Here is a 15,443-nt window from a genome sequence, read left to right as displayed (position 1 = left end):
GCAGTGAAGGAAAAATGTTTTCATATCAATAGTAATGCTGATGAAACCGAAACAAACTTTGTAAATAAGCCTTGCCATTACTTACTTGTACATGTATGTCGAGCACATGTTTAACTGCATGGGACAGTTTGTTTTTGCCTCTTGTTTTGTAGCTTACATCACTTAACTATTGGAACATCACTTTCTAGTCAAAACTTGTCATCACCAAATCTGTCCAAACAAAACTCCCAGTCTGTAGAACTTCCCCAGCAGTTAAACTGTAACGTTGCGACAGAGCTGACTGGCCCAGGGCTCCATCGGTTGGTTGCTGGCATGTGCTTTGTGTCCTGTGTGTGCCCTCTAGCACGGCGAGTGCCACAAAGGCTTGTGGACGTCGTACGCCCGCAGGCTCAGCAGCCGCCGCGGGCGCGTCGCCCGTGTCAGGCGGGCTGCCGCTGCCAGCAGGGGTGTGGTTGTGGTGGTTGTTATATACCGGCGCCCCCTGCCCCAAGAGGTACCGGTACTGCAGCTTGGTGTGACGCCTCTCTGCATGGGTTCAGTCTAGGTGTAGTGGCTGTTGCATGCAATACATGACTGTGGTGGCATGATTCTCCAGAGTACGGGGGCTCCTTCCCTTGTGAAAGGTACAGTTTTTCTAAAACTTTGCAGTTCACAGGGGGGAGAGCCAAAGGGTTATGATATATGGTAGCTCACAAGATTTGTTCTCCTCTGTATGAATGTTTTTGTTGTTGTTTTGTTCGTTGTGGACGTTTCCCAGTAGCCCTCTCCTATTCCGTGCTCCGGTTAGGAGAAGGCTTAAATGATAGGACAGCAGGCTGACTTTGTTTCTGTCGTCTGTAGGCTGTGTGTGTAACATGCTGGGAACGGACCGCACGCGCGCCCGCTGTCAGGACGGAGGGCTGTGCGAGTGCGACCGTGTCAGCGGGAACTGCCCGTGCCTGCCCAACGTGGTGGGTCAGCAGTGCGACCGCTGCGCCCCAGACTACTGGAAGATCGCCAGCGGGCGAGGCTGCGAGGCCTGCAGCTGTGACCCTGTCAACTCACTCTCCACACAGTGCAATGAGGTTTGTGAATATTGGAATGAAAGTTCATCTGTATTAGTAGAATCCATTGTAACAGTTATAGAGTTCAAACTTTGTTCCAACACAAAAAGAAAACTCACCATAAATTTTTGGACGATCTGGTCAACCTTCATTAGATGCATGGCAACATTCCTCAGGGAAACTTGTTCTTTATTACTGTGCCTGACAATATGTAGATATTATGTGACAACACTTTACTTTTGGAAAACATGAGTAGAGAAACATGAGAAACATAGAGAAGTTTGGCTTCACTGAGAATGTACAGTCTGTCATTTTAACCTCATAGTCATCCAAGCATAACTTATAAGTACACCTCCAGCCATGGGAAAGATGATTTGAGTTGTGAAGCAGTGACCAATCAATCGTCCTTCTCTCCACAGTTTGATGGGCAGTGTCGCTGCAAGCCTGGGTTCGGAGGCCGTACCTGTACCGACTGCGAGACCAACTACTGGGGAGATCCGCGCTCCCAGTGCTCCGGTGAGTTCCCCTGACAGACAGTAGTACTGCTTGTACCCGCCTCCTTGAAATTTCAAATGCATAATTGGTAAACTGCTCCAAATCATCGCTCACCAGTTCTGCACGTAGAACAAGTACATACACATACATACTATGTCAGGAGCTAACAGGGTTTCCACTGATAGGTGTTTGACATCTGCCTCCTGTATTCAAATACATAGTAGCTGTCTGAATGAAAGCTCATCTGTGTTAGTAGAATTCATAGTATTGTAAAATTTAAGCTTTGTTACAACAGACTCACCTTGAATTTTCAGTTGATCTCAGATGAAAGTCAACAAGATCAACTGGAAGTTCATGTTGTCTTGTCTTGTGTTGTGTTACAACAAAGCTTAGACAGATGGTCACTGAACGATTGTAGTTGCCATTCCTTGTATGAAATGTTCTACGATTTTACGATTGTAGTTGCCATTCCTTGTATGACATCCGTTGACAAGGTGACATGTATGTTTGCAGAGTGTAACTGCGACCCTCTGGGATCGGAGACGCTGCAATGTGACAGGAACACCGGCCAGTGTCGTTGCCGCCCGGGCGTGACCGGCATGAAGTGCGACCAGTGTGCCCGCGGAACCAGGGGGAACCTCCCGCAGTGCGTGCCCTGTGGAGAGTGCTTCGACAACTGGGATAACATCATCAAGGGCTTGGAAAGTAAGATCATTATTTTCTACACTCTGGACACCTCACAATCAGTAAATATACAGTTTCCAGTTGCTTGAGTAGCTGTTTTCTTGTGCATCTTGACATCTTTAATGACTCAACTTGTTTGTTTGTTTTTCACTCCCATTGTAGATGAGACCAGACACGAACTTGACCGTGCAAAGAACATCGAGTCTTCAGGTGTTCCGGGTGCGTACGACGACAGGTTCCAGGGCATCGAGGATGACCTCAACGCGGCAAGAAACCTGCTTGGCGGTGGTCTTCCCAGCGGAGCCGGAGTGCAGGAGCTGGAGGCTGAACTGGATGGGCTCAAGTAGGTTTTGGTTTCACGTTGGTCATCTTCTAATTCAGAGCCTCTAATCATGGATGGATTCTTGTACCTTAGTTGTAACACTTGGGGTTCGCTTAACCCACAATGCTTGATCATTGTTTTAAAAAAGACATAAGTCCAAGCTGCTACCATTTTGTGCTCTTCTTTTTTGTGCATATTTCCTTGCTGTAAACTATATGCTCATCAGCCCTATTGTTAAAAGCAGACCTGTCTATGGAAGTTGAGCACAAATGCCTCCCTTATCGTGAATTACAGAGGACACTGGTGATGATGTCAAAGTTAGTAACAGAAAAGAGAATATTTAATATACGCCGACTTCTAAACTAAATGGCTAGAACATTGAAGCTGCTATGTTGAATGATGATCATTTTCATCACAATTTTGTCTTCCCTCACAATTCTAGGGACCAACTTGACAACCAGGACCAGTCTCTTGATGGCATCGAGAACGACCTTGGGAAAAGCCTCTCAGGATATCAGGGGAGCCAATGATGACCTTGACGCCCTCGAGGGTCAGTTGAACAACCTGAACAAAGATGTTGACGACTTTTCGAAGGACGTAGACAGGGTTAAGAACACAAACACTGTTGGTAAGTGGGATTTTTGCCTTTACGTGTCCTTAAGGAGCCCTTACAAAGCACCAGTTTGGGTGCTTTTAGGTTTGATTTCTTTTCGTGATTTTTGCAAAAAGCGTTTAAGTCATTTCTTCGATGATTTGGCCAGGACAATTCACTTAAAAATGCCTTTGTACATGTCAGAGGCTCTCAAGAGCATCAAAGACGCCCAGAAGAAATCCCAGGATGCCCAGGCCAAGGCTGACGGCACACAGCCCACCCTGGGGGAATCAGAGACGACACGCAAGGAGGCGGAGAAGCTCATGGCCGCCAACTCCGGAAACTTTGGTAACACCGACACCGAGCTGAACAACAAGATTGCTGCGCTGGAAAACCAGGCTGACATGCTCAGTTTGAGGGAGGTTAACGAGAAGGTACGGAAGCAGCTGCTGTGTTTGCTGATACTGCTCCGTTACTTTCGTATCGCCACTCAAAATTATCCCACGTCCATCCAAATCAGAATGTATTTTAAGATACAGAGTCTCAGGATACAGAAGCGTATATTTTACTTGTCTGGCCCAAAAGCTGATCATCTTACCAAAGTAATAGCTACCTAAACAGCTGGATAAATTTTGAAAATGCTCAGACAAATTTTGAAAATGCTCAGACAAATTTTGAAAATGTTCAGACATTTCAGGGAGCATCCACTACCTTTCATTGACTGGACTTCAGTGACTGGATGCTACCTGAATTGTCTGACCATTTTCAAAAACTGTTACATTGATATTTTATTACCTGATGTCTAACTTCATAACGACGAAACTAATCATTGCCATATCCTATGTTCCAACCACGTCTCAAAGTGAGACAACTACAATTGTCCTGGACCGTCAGGATTGTACAAATTTTTTAATTCTTCCTGTCCTTTATGACCCAGGTTTGCGGTGATCCCATTGACGAGTCCACGCCCTGCGAGCAAGCCAAGTGCGGCCGCGCCGGCTGCTACTCGGGCACCCCCCAGACCCTGAAGTGCGGCGGGCTGGGCTGCGTCGGGAGCCCTGGGAGGTGGCCAACACGGCCAAGGACCGTGCCGAGAAGGCTGACGCTGAGCTGCAGAAGGCGGAGGAGAACGCCAGACGCCTGCTGGAGGAGGTATACTGGATATGTTGAAACTGTTGAACAACACTGAATAAAGAGACTCGTTTTACATAAGAGGTTTAATCAGTCGACAATTTGTATTTATGCTGCTTTTTCCTATCCTTCAGGTGCGTCGTGCTAAGACTGATGCTGATGATGCCAAAACCTCCGCCCAGAACGCGCTTGACCGTGCTAAGGAAGTCCGAGACATGTTCAAAGGTATGATCGCCTGCTAGGTTTGGGCAGGTCAGAAGGACAGTTTGTGGCCCAACACATTGGCTTCTTTTTTGGTATGAAGCAACTAAGTTCGGTTCTTCTTCTTCTTCTTCCGTTAATGTCCAACTGCCGATACCGGCAATAATTGACATGTCTCGGGTCGAAGGTCACCAGCGTGACTGAGTCTAGGCCGGACTGGACACCCTCGAGACAAAGGTGGCCAGGGACGGGGATTGGACAGTGTCTGTGGGCAGGGCGTTCCAATCGCGGATAGTGCGAGGAAGAAAGGAATAGTGTTTGTAGTTCGTGCGGCAAGTTATGTCCTGGAGCTGTTGACTGTGGCCTCTCCGGCTTCTCCTGCTGCCAGACACGGGCTTCAAGGCGTCGCATCTCACACGGTTGCAGGTCTTGTCTTGAAAATGTTGTACATTATCATCCAAAACCTGCCAATGTTTCGGTAGCAACTGTACATCTGGTTGCCTAAAATTTTTGGGCAGGTCTGAGTAATGGATACGTCAACTCTCTCCGAGTAGTGCGACCTAACACATTGGTTAGTTTTGCGGGTCCTGAAAGAATTGTACATCGGTGGTAGAAATACTTTTTTTCAGTGTTCTGCAATATTGCAGATGGGTCAAAATTTTGTTCTGCAATTTGGAAACATTTTCTGCAAATACACAATCCTCCATACTACATGTACAACCTACTCAACCTAATAATGCAAAACTGCAGATTGTGTGATTTTTTTTTTCCACAATCTTGAAAATCCCTTTGCAAAATGCAGAATGCAGATGGGTATTTCGAACACTGTATATTGTTGTCAGAATCCTGCCCTTGTGTTGTGTTAATTGTACGTGTTCCCGTGCAGGTCTGGACGACAAGGTGAACGCGCTTCTGGAGCAGATCAGTGAGTTCCTGCGGGGAGAACACGCCGACCCCGACAGCGTCCTCAGGGTCGCCCAGGAGGTTCTTGACAAGGTCAGTCACGTGTCGTATTGTCGATTCATTTACGGAAGTTACTTAGACTTAGGGACTTTCTTCCTGTCTATCGGCACACAAAACAGACAGAGCATTCCAGCAAGTTCAGTCAATGGCCAGTCTCTGTACATCCTTCCAGTTTAGATTTACTGTTTGCAGGTCCCTCTTGATTGTTTGCTAGTATACGTAGTTCATCCTGGGTCAACCATTGAAGTAAGCTGCAATCATTTCTAAATACTTTGAAGAAAAAAACGTCTTACTAACATTTGCCATCTAATGATAATTATATTAATGCAATAAACCCTCTCTCTCCCGCTACACAGAAAATCCAGTACACCCCACAGGCGATCCTGGACCTGGCAAAGAACATTGATGAGAAGGTGAAGACCCTGTCCGGTGTGGATGCCATTCTGGAGGCCACAGAGAACGACCTGAAGACAGCACAGGACCTGCTGTCTGCAGCCATGAAGGCCAAGTAAGGACACGCTGGTCTTGTAGCACATCTTAGATCGCAAATGTCTGTTCTTCTCAAACAGGTTAAACAGCTGGGTTTGAACTGTAATTTCCCATTCCAAAAATTGCACTTGACAAAATTTTTTAACTTCATCTCCGGTCTTTGTTAAGGCAGGAGCCTCTGTCATGTCACGTTATACACAATAGAACATGTGACTTGTTGAGCAGTGGATTATAAAAATAGCAGAAAGTTTGTGGTGCTCCCTGTCTCTGTTGGTGGATGGTTTTAATGCCCTGATGTAATGGCTTCTTGAAACTTCCTGCAAAGTTTTAATTTTGAATTGTCGTGTTGGAAATTACAGTTCAAACCTGTTTCAGAATCACTTCTACCAAAACAGATGAACTTTCAAGCGGGGGGAATTTTTAACCTGCTCCTGCCAAAATGTGTCAAATTGACAAGACATTTTAAGATAGAGATGCCCAAAACTTGATATTTTATCAATGTTATCACCCGACTTTCAGGGAGGATGCTGACAAGGTGAAGACCACTGCTGAGGAGGTGCGACAGGCGTTGGACGCGGCTGAAGTTGCTCAGCGCGACGCGGAACAGGCCATCCGTGACGCCCAGGGAGACATCAACGACGCAGAAGGCAAACTCACAGGGGTGGGTTGACATTACACCATCCAATAGTTCTCTCAGCAACAGTACACTGTTGGCTCCATTTCTGTGTTGCTTTTTTATATCCTGTCGTAGATTTTTACCAAGACTCGTGTCATAGTATCTTACCGGAAAAGGATACACAAAATGTAACACACAATCTTGAAGACAAATGAAATAAATGTATTGTAGTAATGATGAAAATCTCAACAGCTCATCTGACTGACTATTTGTACATGTGCTTTCAAATCTGGAGTTAAATTGGTGCACTGTGAAGTATCGCTAGCTATTTGTTTTTTTACCAATAAGGCCACACCAATTTAATTTGTTGGTTCTCGGATTCGCCTCTTCGTTTTTTCCTGATTTGCAAAAAAAAAAAAAAAATTGATTCTGGTCCTGAATCAACTGAAAAATGCTAATTTTTTGCCCCCCAACAGTTGAGGAAAGTCCTTTTCTTCCTAGTTGTTACAGTTTTCCCATCTATCACTGCAGTGGTATGATTAAAAGTTCAAAATTCAATTTTTAAATTTTAACCCAGCCTTTTGTGTTGACTTCATGGCTCATTTTGTAGCATTTAAGCCTATAATAGGATGCCTAGACCTGTTTTTATTTTTATTTTTTTTCGCCCTGTCGCTTCATATTTTTTCTGAAAAAATCAGAGAACCAACAAATTAAATTGGTGTGGCCTAAAGGAGCAAACAGTTTAGGTGTTTGATACAGGTGATTCTGAAAAACTACTATTTGGTGTGACATTAATTGTGATTCAGACTTGGTTGAAGTATTGGAGTGTCCCTCATGCAAGCCTCAGCTTCCTGGCTTTCTGCTGGCTCCCAGCTAGAGCCATTTTCTGTGTCTGTACTTATGATCTGTCATTCTGCCTGTCAATCTTCTTTACCCCACCCACGTTCTGTCAACCTACTCTGTCTGGACACACAAACCCATAGTTTAGCCAACCAAAATGATGCTTTTGTACCCCGAAATAATGAAACAAACTTTTTTGCACCTTCTAACAGATCGAGTCAGAGACCAGCTTGGCCGTCAACAAAATCAACGATGCTATGCAGAAGATTGCCGACATGAACAACGAACTGACCAATGAAATAGGCCCCAAGTACACCAAGAACCAAGAGAACACCAAAGATGCCAATGACATTGCCGACGCTGCCATGAAGAAGGCCACTGCTGCCCGTAACGTAAGTAAACATTCTTTACTTCACTTGATTGAAAATGCAACAGGGCAATGACATGTGGTAGCTAGGCAGCAATAAGGCTGGCACACACAAAAAAACAGTTACTCAAACAAGTTACAACTACAGATTCTGTTAGGTGCTGACAGAAATTAGGTACTGTAGATGCTACTTGAAACGTCTGACAGTTCTCAAAATCTATCCAGCTGCTTGAGTAACTGTTTTCTTGTGCATCTCGTTATGCGTATTCAGAAAAGTGTTAACTTATAAATGTATGTTCAAGTCTTACCTAAAAAACAAATCATATCCCCAAATCTTTGTTCAATATCATATCCAGTTACTCAAGCAACTGGATATGATTTTGGAAACGGTCAGGTCATACATTTCAGGGTAGCATCTACTACTTTTCATCAGTGACACTTGAGAGGTGTGTTCAAGTCTGCTTTTGTTCCTTGTTCGTACAGCAACTTGATGACCTAAAAGCCAAGTATGAGGAAGCTCAGAGGAAGGTGAACGATCAGTCAGCCCCGGGAGACACGTCTGGCCAGGCCACCAAGCTGAGAGAAGACGCCGCTGCCCTGGCTAGCGAGGTCCAGAGACAACTCACAGAACTGCAAAGTATGACAATGTTTTATCACTGCCTTGTCATTTCTTTATTCAAGACAGTGGTTAGCATAGCAGCAGTATATACATAACAAATTATGGACCGCTGAATTGTGCTGACCTTACTTGAGGTTGACCATTTCTTTAATCTCCTCTCTGATTGGTGAAGACTTGCGGTTGACCCTTTTTCTCTCCTGTGATTGGTGTAGAATTGAGGTTGACCTTTTTATCTCCTCTGATTGGTGTAGACTTGAGGTTGACCTTTTTTTATCTCCTCTGATTGGTGTAGACGTGAGGTTGACCTTTTTGTCTCCTCTGATTGGTGTAGACTTGAGGTTGACCTTTTTTTATCTCTTCTCTGATTGGTGTAGATTTGAGGGCGACCTTCACCAGTCAAACAGACACGCTGACCACGAAGACAACTGACTTAACCCAACTGCAGCAGCGAATGGAGGCCATTCTTACAGAAATCACCCGGAAGGCAACCGGCTACAGCACCTGCACTACATGAGGACGCTCCCGCTATACGTCTCCTTCGCACGATTACAAACATCCGGATGTATTTATTTGATGAGCTTTTGAGATTAAGGATGAGGCATCTCTCTACAAATGCAGAACACATTTCTCTTGTCAGTTGTCTCATGTGTAGCCTTAGGCGAAAGGTAGTAGTGAAATAAAACATTGTATGAGACAACCTTTTCGCTCAACAATGAACTAAGCTGTACATTCACTTTGAAAAAATGACCTTGCTTTCTCTGTTGAAGTGTAGGCTCCAGCCAACTGTATATTGCTATTTTAGAGACACAAACAGTGTTTGTGAGGTACGGACCACGGACTCCTTTATAAGCCATGAATATCATAACATCCTCATCTTGTCCTAAGCAAGAAAGTTTTCCGGTGAACCATGTTGCATAAACCGTTGTCTTCCGAAACATAATATAGAAGAAGTAAATGCTAATCTTGCAATTCAAGTTCCCACCAAGACCCATGAGATAACAAATGCAAGTTTTTAAGTTGTATCAAACTTTAAATCAGATTTTTGGGTTGTTTTTTTTATTATTCTTTTGTGTGTCTGTATGAAATTGCATAATCGTATTATGAAATGGCAGATGTAGACACAAGTAATGGGGATGGTATATTTTTTAATTCTGGTAGTTAATTTTCTTTAGGCAGGGTATTTTGTTATTTAACAAATCTTTTTTGACTTGATGCAAATTTGGCAATCACACTTTTAAATTTTTGGGGGGCTTTTTATACGTTTTGAGGAAATGCTGAGACTGGTATTGACTTGCCAGGCTACACATGGAAAGTAGATGTTTTGAAATTACGGTCATCATGAAATTATAATAATTTCAGAGTTATGGGGCACATTCTTACTGGGTGGGTTGTAAAACCCAGGGTATAGCGATGTAATTTCAAGTTGTTGTTTTTTTAATTAGATAATCAAGGATGAGGACTTGTAATTGGTGTACATTATACAGAGAGCTTTTGGTTTTTAAAGTTATACATAGTGTAGAGGGACCTTATGCTCAATTTTGCTTCAAACCGTTCCCTTTTCTTTTATACCATCCTTTTTTGATGTTTGAGTCTCAACTTCCTTTACACTTTGCCAACCACTTCTAATTATAACCCTCTGCCTCCCACTTGCCCACAAGAATTGAGCATCTTGTCCCTGTAGATGTAGTAAAATAGGTTTAAGAGTTGGATTTGTCACTCCTTTAGTTACCGTAGTCCATCGTAAGTAAGTTTTAAGTAAGGCTGTATTTATTGTAGGTAGTCTTATGTCCATTTTACATGGTGTGGTGTCCTGCTATTATTAAGTATATCTGAGAACAGAACTACTGGTAACCAGAAAGAATTGGCCCTGTACACCCCCTAGCATACCAGTGCGGTACTACAACTGCAGTTTTGTTACCAACCTGGTCTCTCATTAAGAAGGTACTTATACAATGTGCAAACAGTGACCACTTTGTTAGGAGGTAATGGCTTAAATGCCCTGTGTGGACTGTACCTACTTAACGTTCTCGCAAACACAAAATCAAGACTTGTATGTATATGTTCATTTCAATTATTTCTGACTTTTTACATAGAAGATGATATACATACAATATTGTCAACAGAATGTGCTAAATTAGATTTCTTCAAATTTGTCTCTGTAACCTATAACAACTGATCCCAGGCCAACTAGACTTGAGAAGAAAAAAACAATAGACCTTTTGCTCTCACTTATAGAGGAAGATTACTTGGATTGCAGTTAATTAAAGTCTGTAGAGCTAACAGAAAAAAATACAGATTTTCACTGAAATTTATTTCGACCGGGACAAATGAATGAATGTAATTTGGCATAGCTAAGCTTGGCACAGGTATGATATAGGGTGTACAGTGATCATGTTCATACATTACGGGATGGCTCTTACATAGGGGATATTTTTGTATCATTCAGTGACCATGATAAGCTATTCACCAGGGTGAGGTGCTATTGTGAATTTTCAGTTCCCTGTACTTTTTACTTCTGTGAGGATATAATAAAGTTTCCATATTCCCTACTGTCTGCATGTTAACTGCCCTTCTGTTTTGTTCTTTATTTTGAAATCTTCCAGTAACAAAAAATTAAGTTGTAGAAGCAACACCATTCCCTAAAATTGCTTAATTTCATTGTATGTGTGTTGCAAAATATTTAATCAACAGTGCTCTATGAACCCTTGAAATTTGACAAATAAGTCCTATAAAATGCAAAAGCGAATGAGTCGACCTTCATGATCTTTCTTCCATAAAAATGTACATTTTGTTTTTACTTTGTCTAAGCAAAGAGCTTTGAATTAAAGCTCCTTGGCCTAAGTCTGTTCCATTGACAAAGGTTACCCATAGTATACTACAGGTTAACAAAATGTAGCTCAGTTGAACTCAATATATCCAAGGCCCCATATCTCCCCACCCTGCCCATACTTCCCCACAGTGTACAGCCTGCCGTCATCAGCATAGTGGACCTGCAGTGGCTGTGGGTTGGTGGCCTTGGGGTCGTCAGGTACAGGGAAGGGGAGAGTCTGTGTGGGCATGAGGTACGGCCAGGTGTACAGGGTGATGTTGGAGGTGTCCGGCTTCAGGCCAGCCACGTAGTACTGGTCACCTGAGGACTGGCTGATCCAGATGTGGGGGTTGTTACTGAAATATACAGTTGTATCATTTTTATGCGTATTTGAAAATGGCCATGGTATCTTGGTTTAGGAACTGGCTAGAAAGTTACTGAAAGCTAAGTTGGTCGACATTACTCCCATAGACAAGTATGATAAACAGTAGGCCGTGGCTTCATGTCCAGTGCTAAACATCCAGCTAGGATAGGGTAGGTATATCAGTGTGTCCAAAGGAAGGGTCAACTCCTCTGCATACCAAAACCAGCGTCTTTGGCAACACAGCTTTTGAACCTACTTTACAAACTTTTGCTTCATCTACGAATATATTAACTTGGCTGGATACAGATAAAGCAGCTCACTCTGTGCTGGCGTTGAAGTAGCCGTGCACTTGCATGTCTGTGTTTTGGTCGTCTGAGGCAGTCAGGGTCATGCCATTGTCGAGAAAGGCTCGGGTACCGTCATAGGAGAACCACCAGTGTGTTCCGTAGTAGTAGTCCCCAAAGTTCGGGTTATCCCATCTGAAAGACATGTTAACTTCAGAAGAAATATCCAAGTTAATGGTATCAAAAAGCTAGTGAAAGACTTAAAACACAAAAGTCGCAATACCTTAGTAACAGGGAGGATTTAAACAGGTACACACCGTCGGACTTCAGGTAAAAGCGTATAGGCTTTCAGACGACATCCACCATCTTTCTTCAGCTACTGACGCTACATAGCTTTATTTTAATAGTAAGCTGAGTAGTTTATTGTCAATCAAAAAGATGATACTAGTAAGTATTATGAACTGCTGGGAAGAGAGAAAAAACTCACAGCTGATCCAGGCAGGTGGAGTTGACCATGGACTTGTGCACGGACTGCGGAGACAGGCCTGTGGTAGGGGAGTACACCCACTTCCTGTTCGGGTGGAGGAACGCCAGGTTACCGCCATAGATTTGGTTAGAACACCTAGAAAGGGGGAAGACATACAGACCTTCATGAGCTCACAGGAACCACCAGAAAGCTTACCTATCCATGCTACCTTTGAAGACTGCCCTACGTAGGCCTACGTAGCCTAGCTAGCCACAGACTTGTGTGGAGGGAGGCGTTAATGTTTTTTTGGGGGGAGCGCGATTTTTACACGGGCTGCGATGAGGAAGTTTTCCCGCGGTGAGTTATGCTGTTGTGAGTATACTCTGCGAAGGAGGCTAGCCATACGACAATCTTCATACCAAAAGAACCTTTCGTTAATCTCCAAGCAGATCATACGGTGGCAAGGCAGTATCCAATGGCCAAAGGAGTACTGTCCATTAGCCACGTGACCAATGGATTCTGTTTGGATAACTGTGATACTGCCTGGCCAATTTGATACTGTCTTTTGCGTCCACCAAAATATCTGCTTGGAGGTTACCTTTCGTAGCTGCCGTCATGAGAAACGCAGACGACGTTGGTCCACTGTCCATATCCCGGCCAGATACAGACCTTCCTGTTGACCACGACCATCCCCGACGTCTGCACGACCGGGATGGTGTACGTGTTCATGTAAGGCACGGTCGCACCCAAGACGATAAAACTGACGTAAGAGTTGTGCGCGACTGCCGCGAGGGCGCCGTCCGGTTCCACAGCTAGCATTTGTCCCGGGAGGGGCAGCACGAACCGCAGCGTTACGGAAGGCTTGCCGGAAGAAAAGTCTATCACATCGAACACATGAGGGTTGCTGGCCAGGGCGAGGAAGTTGTTCTTTGCGGGGTTGAAGACGATCTGGCTGTACTCCACACTGAATTCTAGAAGCCACGCCTCAGAGGAGGAGGCCTCGGCAGTAGGTTTGGCTGCCGACGAAGACAAAAAGAGAAAGAGTACGGATATCGACAAGAACCTCATGGCGACTCGCTCCGCTGCTATGTGTTTATGCTATACTGCAACCACCTGTTGATCATGTGCCGAGGTCAAAGGTGCGTTTCCCGACGGGGTCAGTCACCGACTACTAGTATATCACGGCTGCTCTCAGCGGGATACGTCAAATCTTTTGTGGCGTTTTCAGGCATCATAAAGATATTTATCCGTTGCACTGAATTTCGAACCTTTAACAAGAACGTGGGTCTGGCACTGCCAAATCTCTGCACCCTTCAACGTTATAAACTGCTCACCTGTCCTAACAGGCCATTATCACCGTGAGACGCCGTGATGATTTGGGGAAAAGGTGCACAGGGTTCAATATCCGTCAAAGAAAGTGTGTTCATGTGTTCAACTTTATTGTTACAACTCCAATCAGATCTTTCGGTGGCTGCAAAAGACAGAATAAATAGGTTGTATCAACTGGCCAGACAGTTACCCGATGATTTCGCCACTGTCTGGCCAACGGATACTATTTGATTCTGCCTTTGTAGCCACCAAAAGATCTGCTTGAAGATTATGTTACAACTGCTAAGACACCGCATCTCTATACCTGAGAACTTCAATGTTATACTTTGAGCTTATCATGTGTTGAGTTACATGGAGACAGAACCCGGCGGTTTTCAGACGGCGTAGTTACCTCTGTCTGTTGTTTTGAGTGAGTAAAGTTACTTAGCATGTTTGTGCATGTACCTGTGAACAATAGATGAGGTAATCACTAATGTATCAACAGGTGCGGAACAAATAAAGGTGTGGAGATACCTGAACAGGGTGCGTCTTGTGCCTCATCTTTTCACTTCCAAAACACAAGTTTGTGGGTTCAACCTAGTCGTTGGTCTTCTGATCCCTAAATGTCACAAAACGCGCATTCCTTTGGACAGGCCCCGGCGCGGCGTGTGTTGAAGAAAAGGATAAGTCCACACTTCCAGCATGTTACTTTAAGGCTCCGTTCACACCAAAACGTTGTAAGCGTTTTCCATCCAGATTCCACCGAAGCCGAATTCAAGTGGCCCCATCTGAACGCTCCAAATGACATTGAACGCGCCTCGATCCCTAACCACTTCGGGAGGTAGTTCCGAACCGGTTTCACCGGATCGCGATTTTCGTCTGAACGCAATGTGACTCCAATGTGACGTCACCTTTTATATTGACCCGGTCATGGATTACGGGGTGATATTTCTTTATTTATGAGATTTATTTGCAATACCAATATTTACGTGGCAGCAACTTAAAGAGCAGTAATGGCGGAATAATGTGTTCATTCTAGGACGAGCTTCACCGCCTCTGGCGGGACCACGTCGGCATTCGACCGAGGTACGTTGGGAAGAGGGTACCAGCAAGCAGGTCGTTGACCTCTGACATTGATAACACGCTACCTTGCGTGTTTTCATCAAACAGCGATGGATGTAGATTAGGCGAATCGTGATCCGGCACGGTTTGAAAGAAACGTGTGGCTCGTGGACCAAATGTCCCGAATCGCGGTTCAGACGGTTTCGTGTGAACATGGCGTAAAGAAACACACGTGTATCGAGCTTACCAGAGTGGCAGCTGTTTAAAACCATTGTATTCAGTGTACTGTAGCACCTCGATGCAAGCACAAAGGGAGACCAATCGGACCTCCTGTACAATGCAACTATTGAATTTATCAGGCCTCAAAGACAGTTGGCATGCAGAAAATGGTGACTATTGATGTATCACGTGTATAATCAATGTTGTTATTCAGTCTCGTGGGACTTAAACTGGATTGCATCACCTAGCTCGATACTGTAAATTCATTTATTATCGTCGGGAGTTACTATTTTCGGCGTTAGTTGTGGAAAGGAGGCTTTCGCGATATTTTAAGTTAGCGGGTGGAACAATTCTGTAGTAATACATGTACATTGGAAGCGTGTATTCGCTGTATCATGAATTCGTGGCAGTCTCTGTAGAAAGAAAACCGCGAGCATTTCAATATTTACAGCCAGGTGGGGGATTCCCCTCGGCACACGTCAGCATAAGGAGTGAACAACAGGTATGTATACGTCTGAAAATCTATGGTCAAAAATCTGTCGTTTTTCTTAAGATCTAAGTTACGACGT

At 44.2% G+C, this 15,443-nt stretch overlaps 2 protein-coding genes across 2 annotated transcripts in view; one reads left to right on the top strand and one right to left on the bottom strand.

Moving 5' to 3' along the window:
- The window catches only part of LOC109469885 (laminin subunit beta-1-like), a 51,643-nt gene extending 41,081 nt beyond the window's left edge, over window positions 1–10,562 (top strand). The window contains 16 exon segments of the mRNA XM_019768645.1: window positions 841–1,064; window positions 1,463–1,559; window positions 2,052–2,243; window positions 2,385–2,565; window positions 2,987–3,035; window positions 3,037–3,172; window positions 3,341–3,570; window positions 4,074–4,193; window positions 4,196–4,288; window positions 4,402–4,492; window positions 5,355–5,464; window positions 5,788–5,939; window positions 6,440–6,581; window positions 7,589–7,768; window positions 8,227–8,380; window positions 8,737–10,562. Coding sequence (XP_019624204.1) covers window positions 841–1,064; window positions 1,463–1,559; window positions 2,052–2,243; window positions 2,385–2,565; window positions 2,987–3,035; window positions 3,037–3,172; window positions 3,341–3,570; window positions 4,074–4,193; window positions 4,196–4,288; window positions 4,402–4,492; window positions 5,355–5,464; window positions 5,788–5,939; window positions 6,440–6,581; window positions 7,589–7,768; window positions 8,227–8,380; window positions 8,737–8,876 — 2,291 coding nt within the window. The 3' untranslated portion in view covers window positions 8,877–10,562.
- Window positions 9,413–13,406, bottom strand: LOC109470917. Its single transcript, XM_019770018.1, has 4 exons — window positions 12,884–13,406; window positions 12,307–12,441; window positions 11,856–12,014; window positions 9,413–11,527 (listed from the first exon to the last, which is right to left on the bottom strand). Exons 1-4 carry the CDS (start codon window positions 13,351–13,353, stop codon window positions 11,260–11,262), a joined length of 1,032 nt encoding a protein of 343 aa, XP_019625577.1. The 5' UTR covers window positions 13,354–13,406; the 3' UTR covers window positions 9,413–11,259.
- Between the last annotated feature and the right edge of the window lie 2,037 nt (window positions 13,407–15,443).

Source organism: Branchiostoma belcheri, unplaced genomic scaffold, assembly GCF_001625305.1.
Source record: "Branchiostoma belcheri isolate BF01 breed outbred unplaced genomic scaffold, Haploidv18h27 scaffold10, whole genome shotgun sequence".
Classification (NCBI taxonomy): domain Eukaryota; kingdom Metazoa; phylum Chordata; class Leptocardii; order Amphioxiformes; family Branchiostomatidae; genus Branchiostoma; species Branchiostoma belcheri.
This window is presented reverse-complemented; position numbering and strand designations above follow the sequence as displayed.

Coding starts and splice junctions, on each gene's coding strand:
- LOC109470917 (XM_019770018.1), bottom strand. CDS start 13,353: ATGAGGTTCTTGTCGATATCCGTACTCTTTCTCTTTTTGTCTTCGTCG. Junction 12,442..12,883: donor CATGACGGCAGCTACGAAAG/GTAACCTCCAAG, acceptor CCCCCTTTCTAG/GTGTTCTAACCAAATCTATG. Junction 12,015..12,306: donor TCCACCTGCCTGGATCAGCT/GTGAGTTTTTTC, acceptor CATGTCTTTCAG/ATGGGATAACCCGAACTTTG.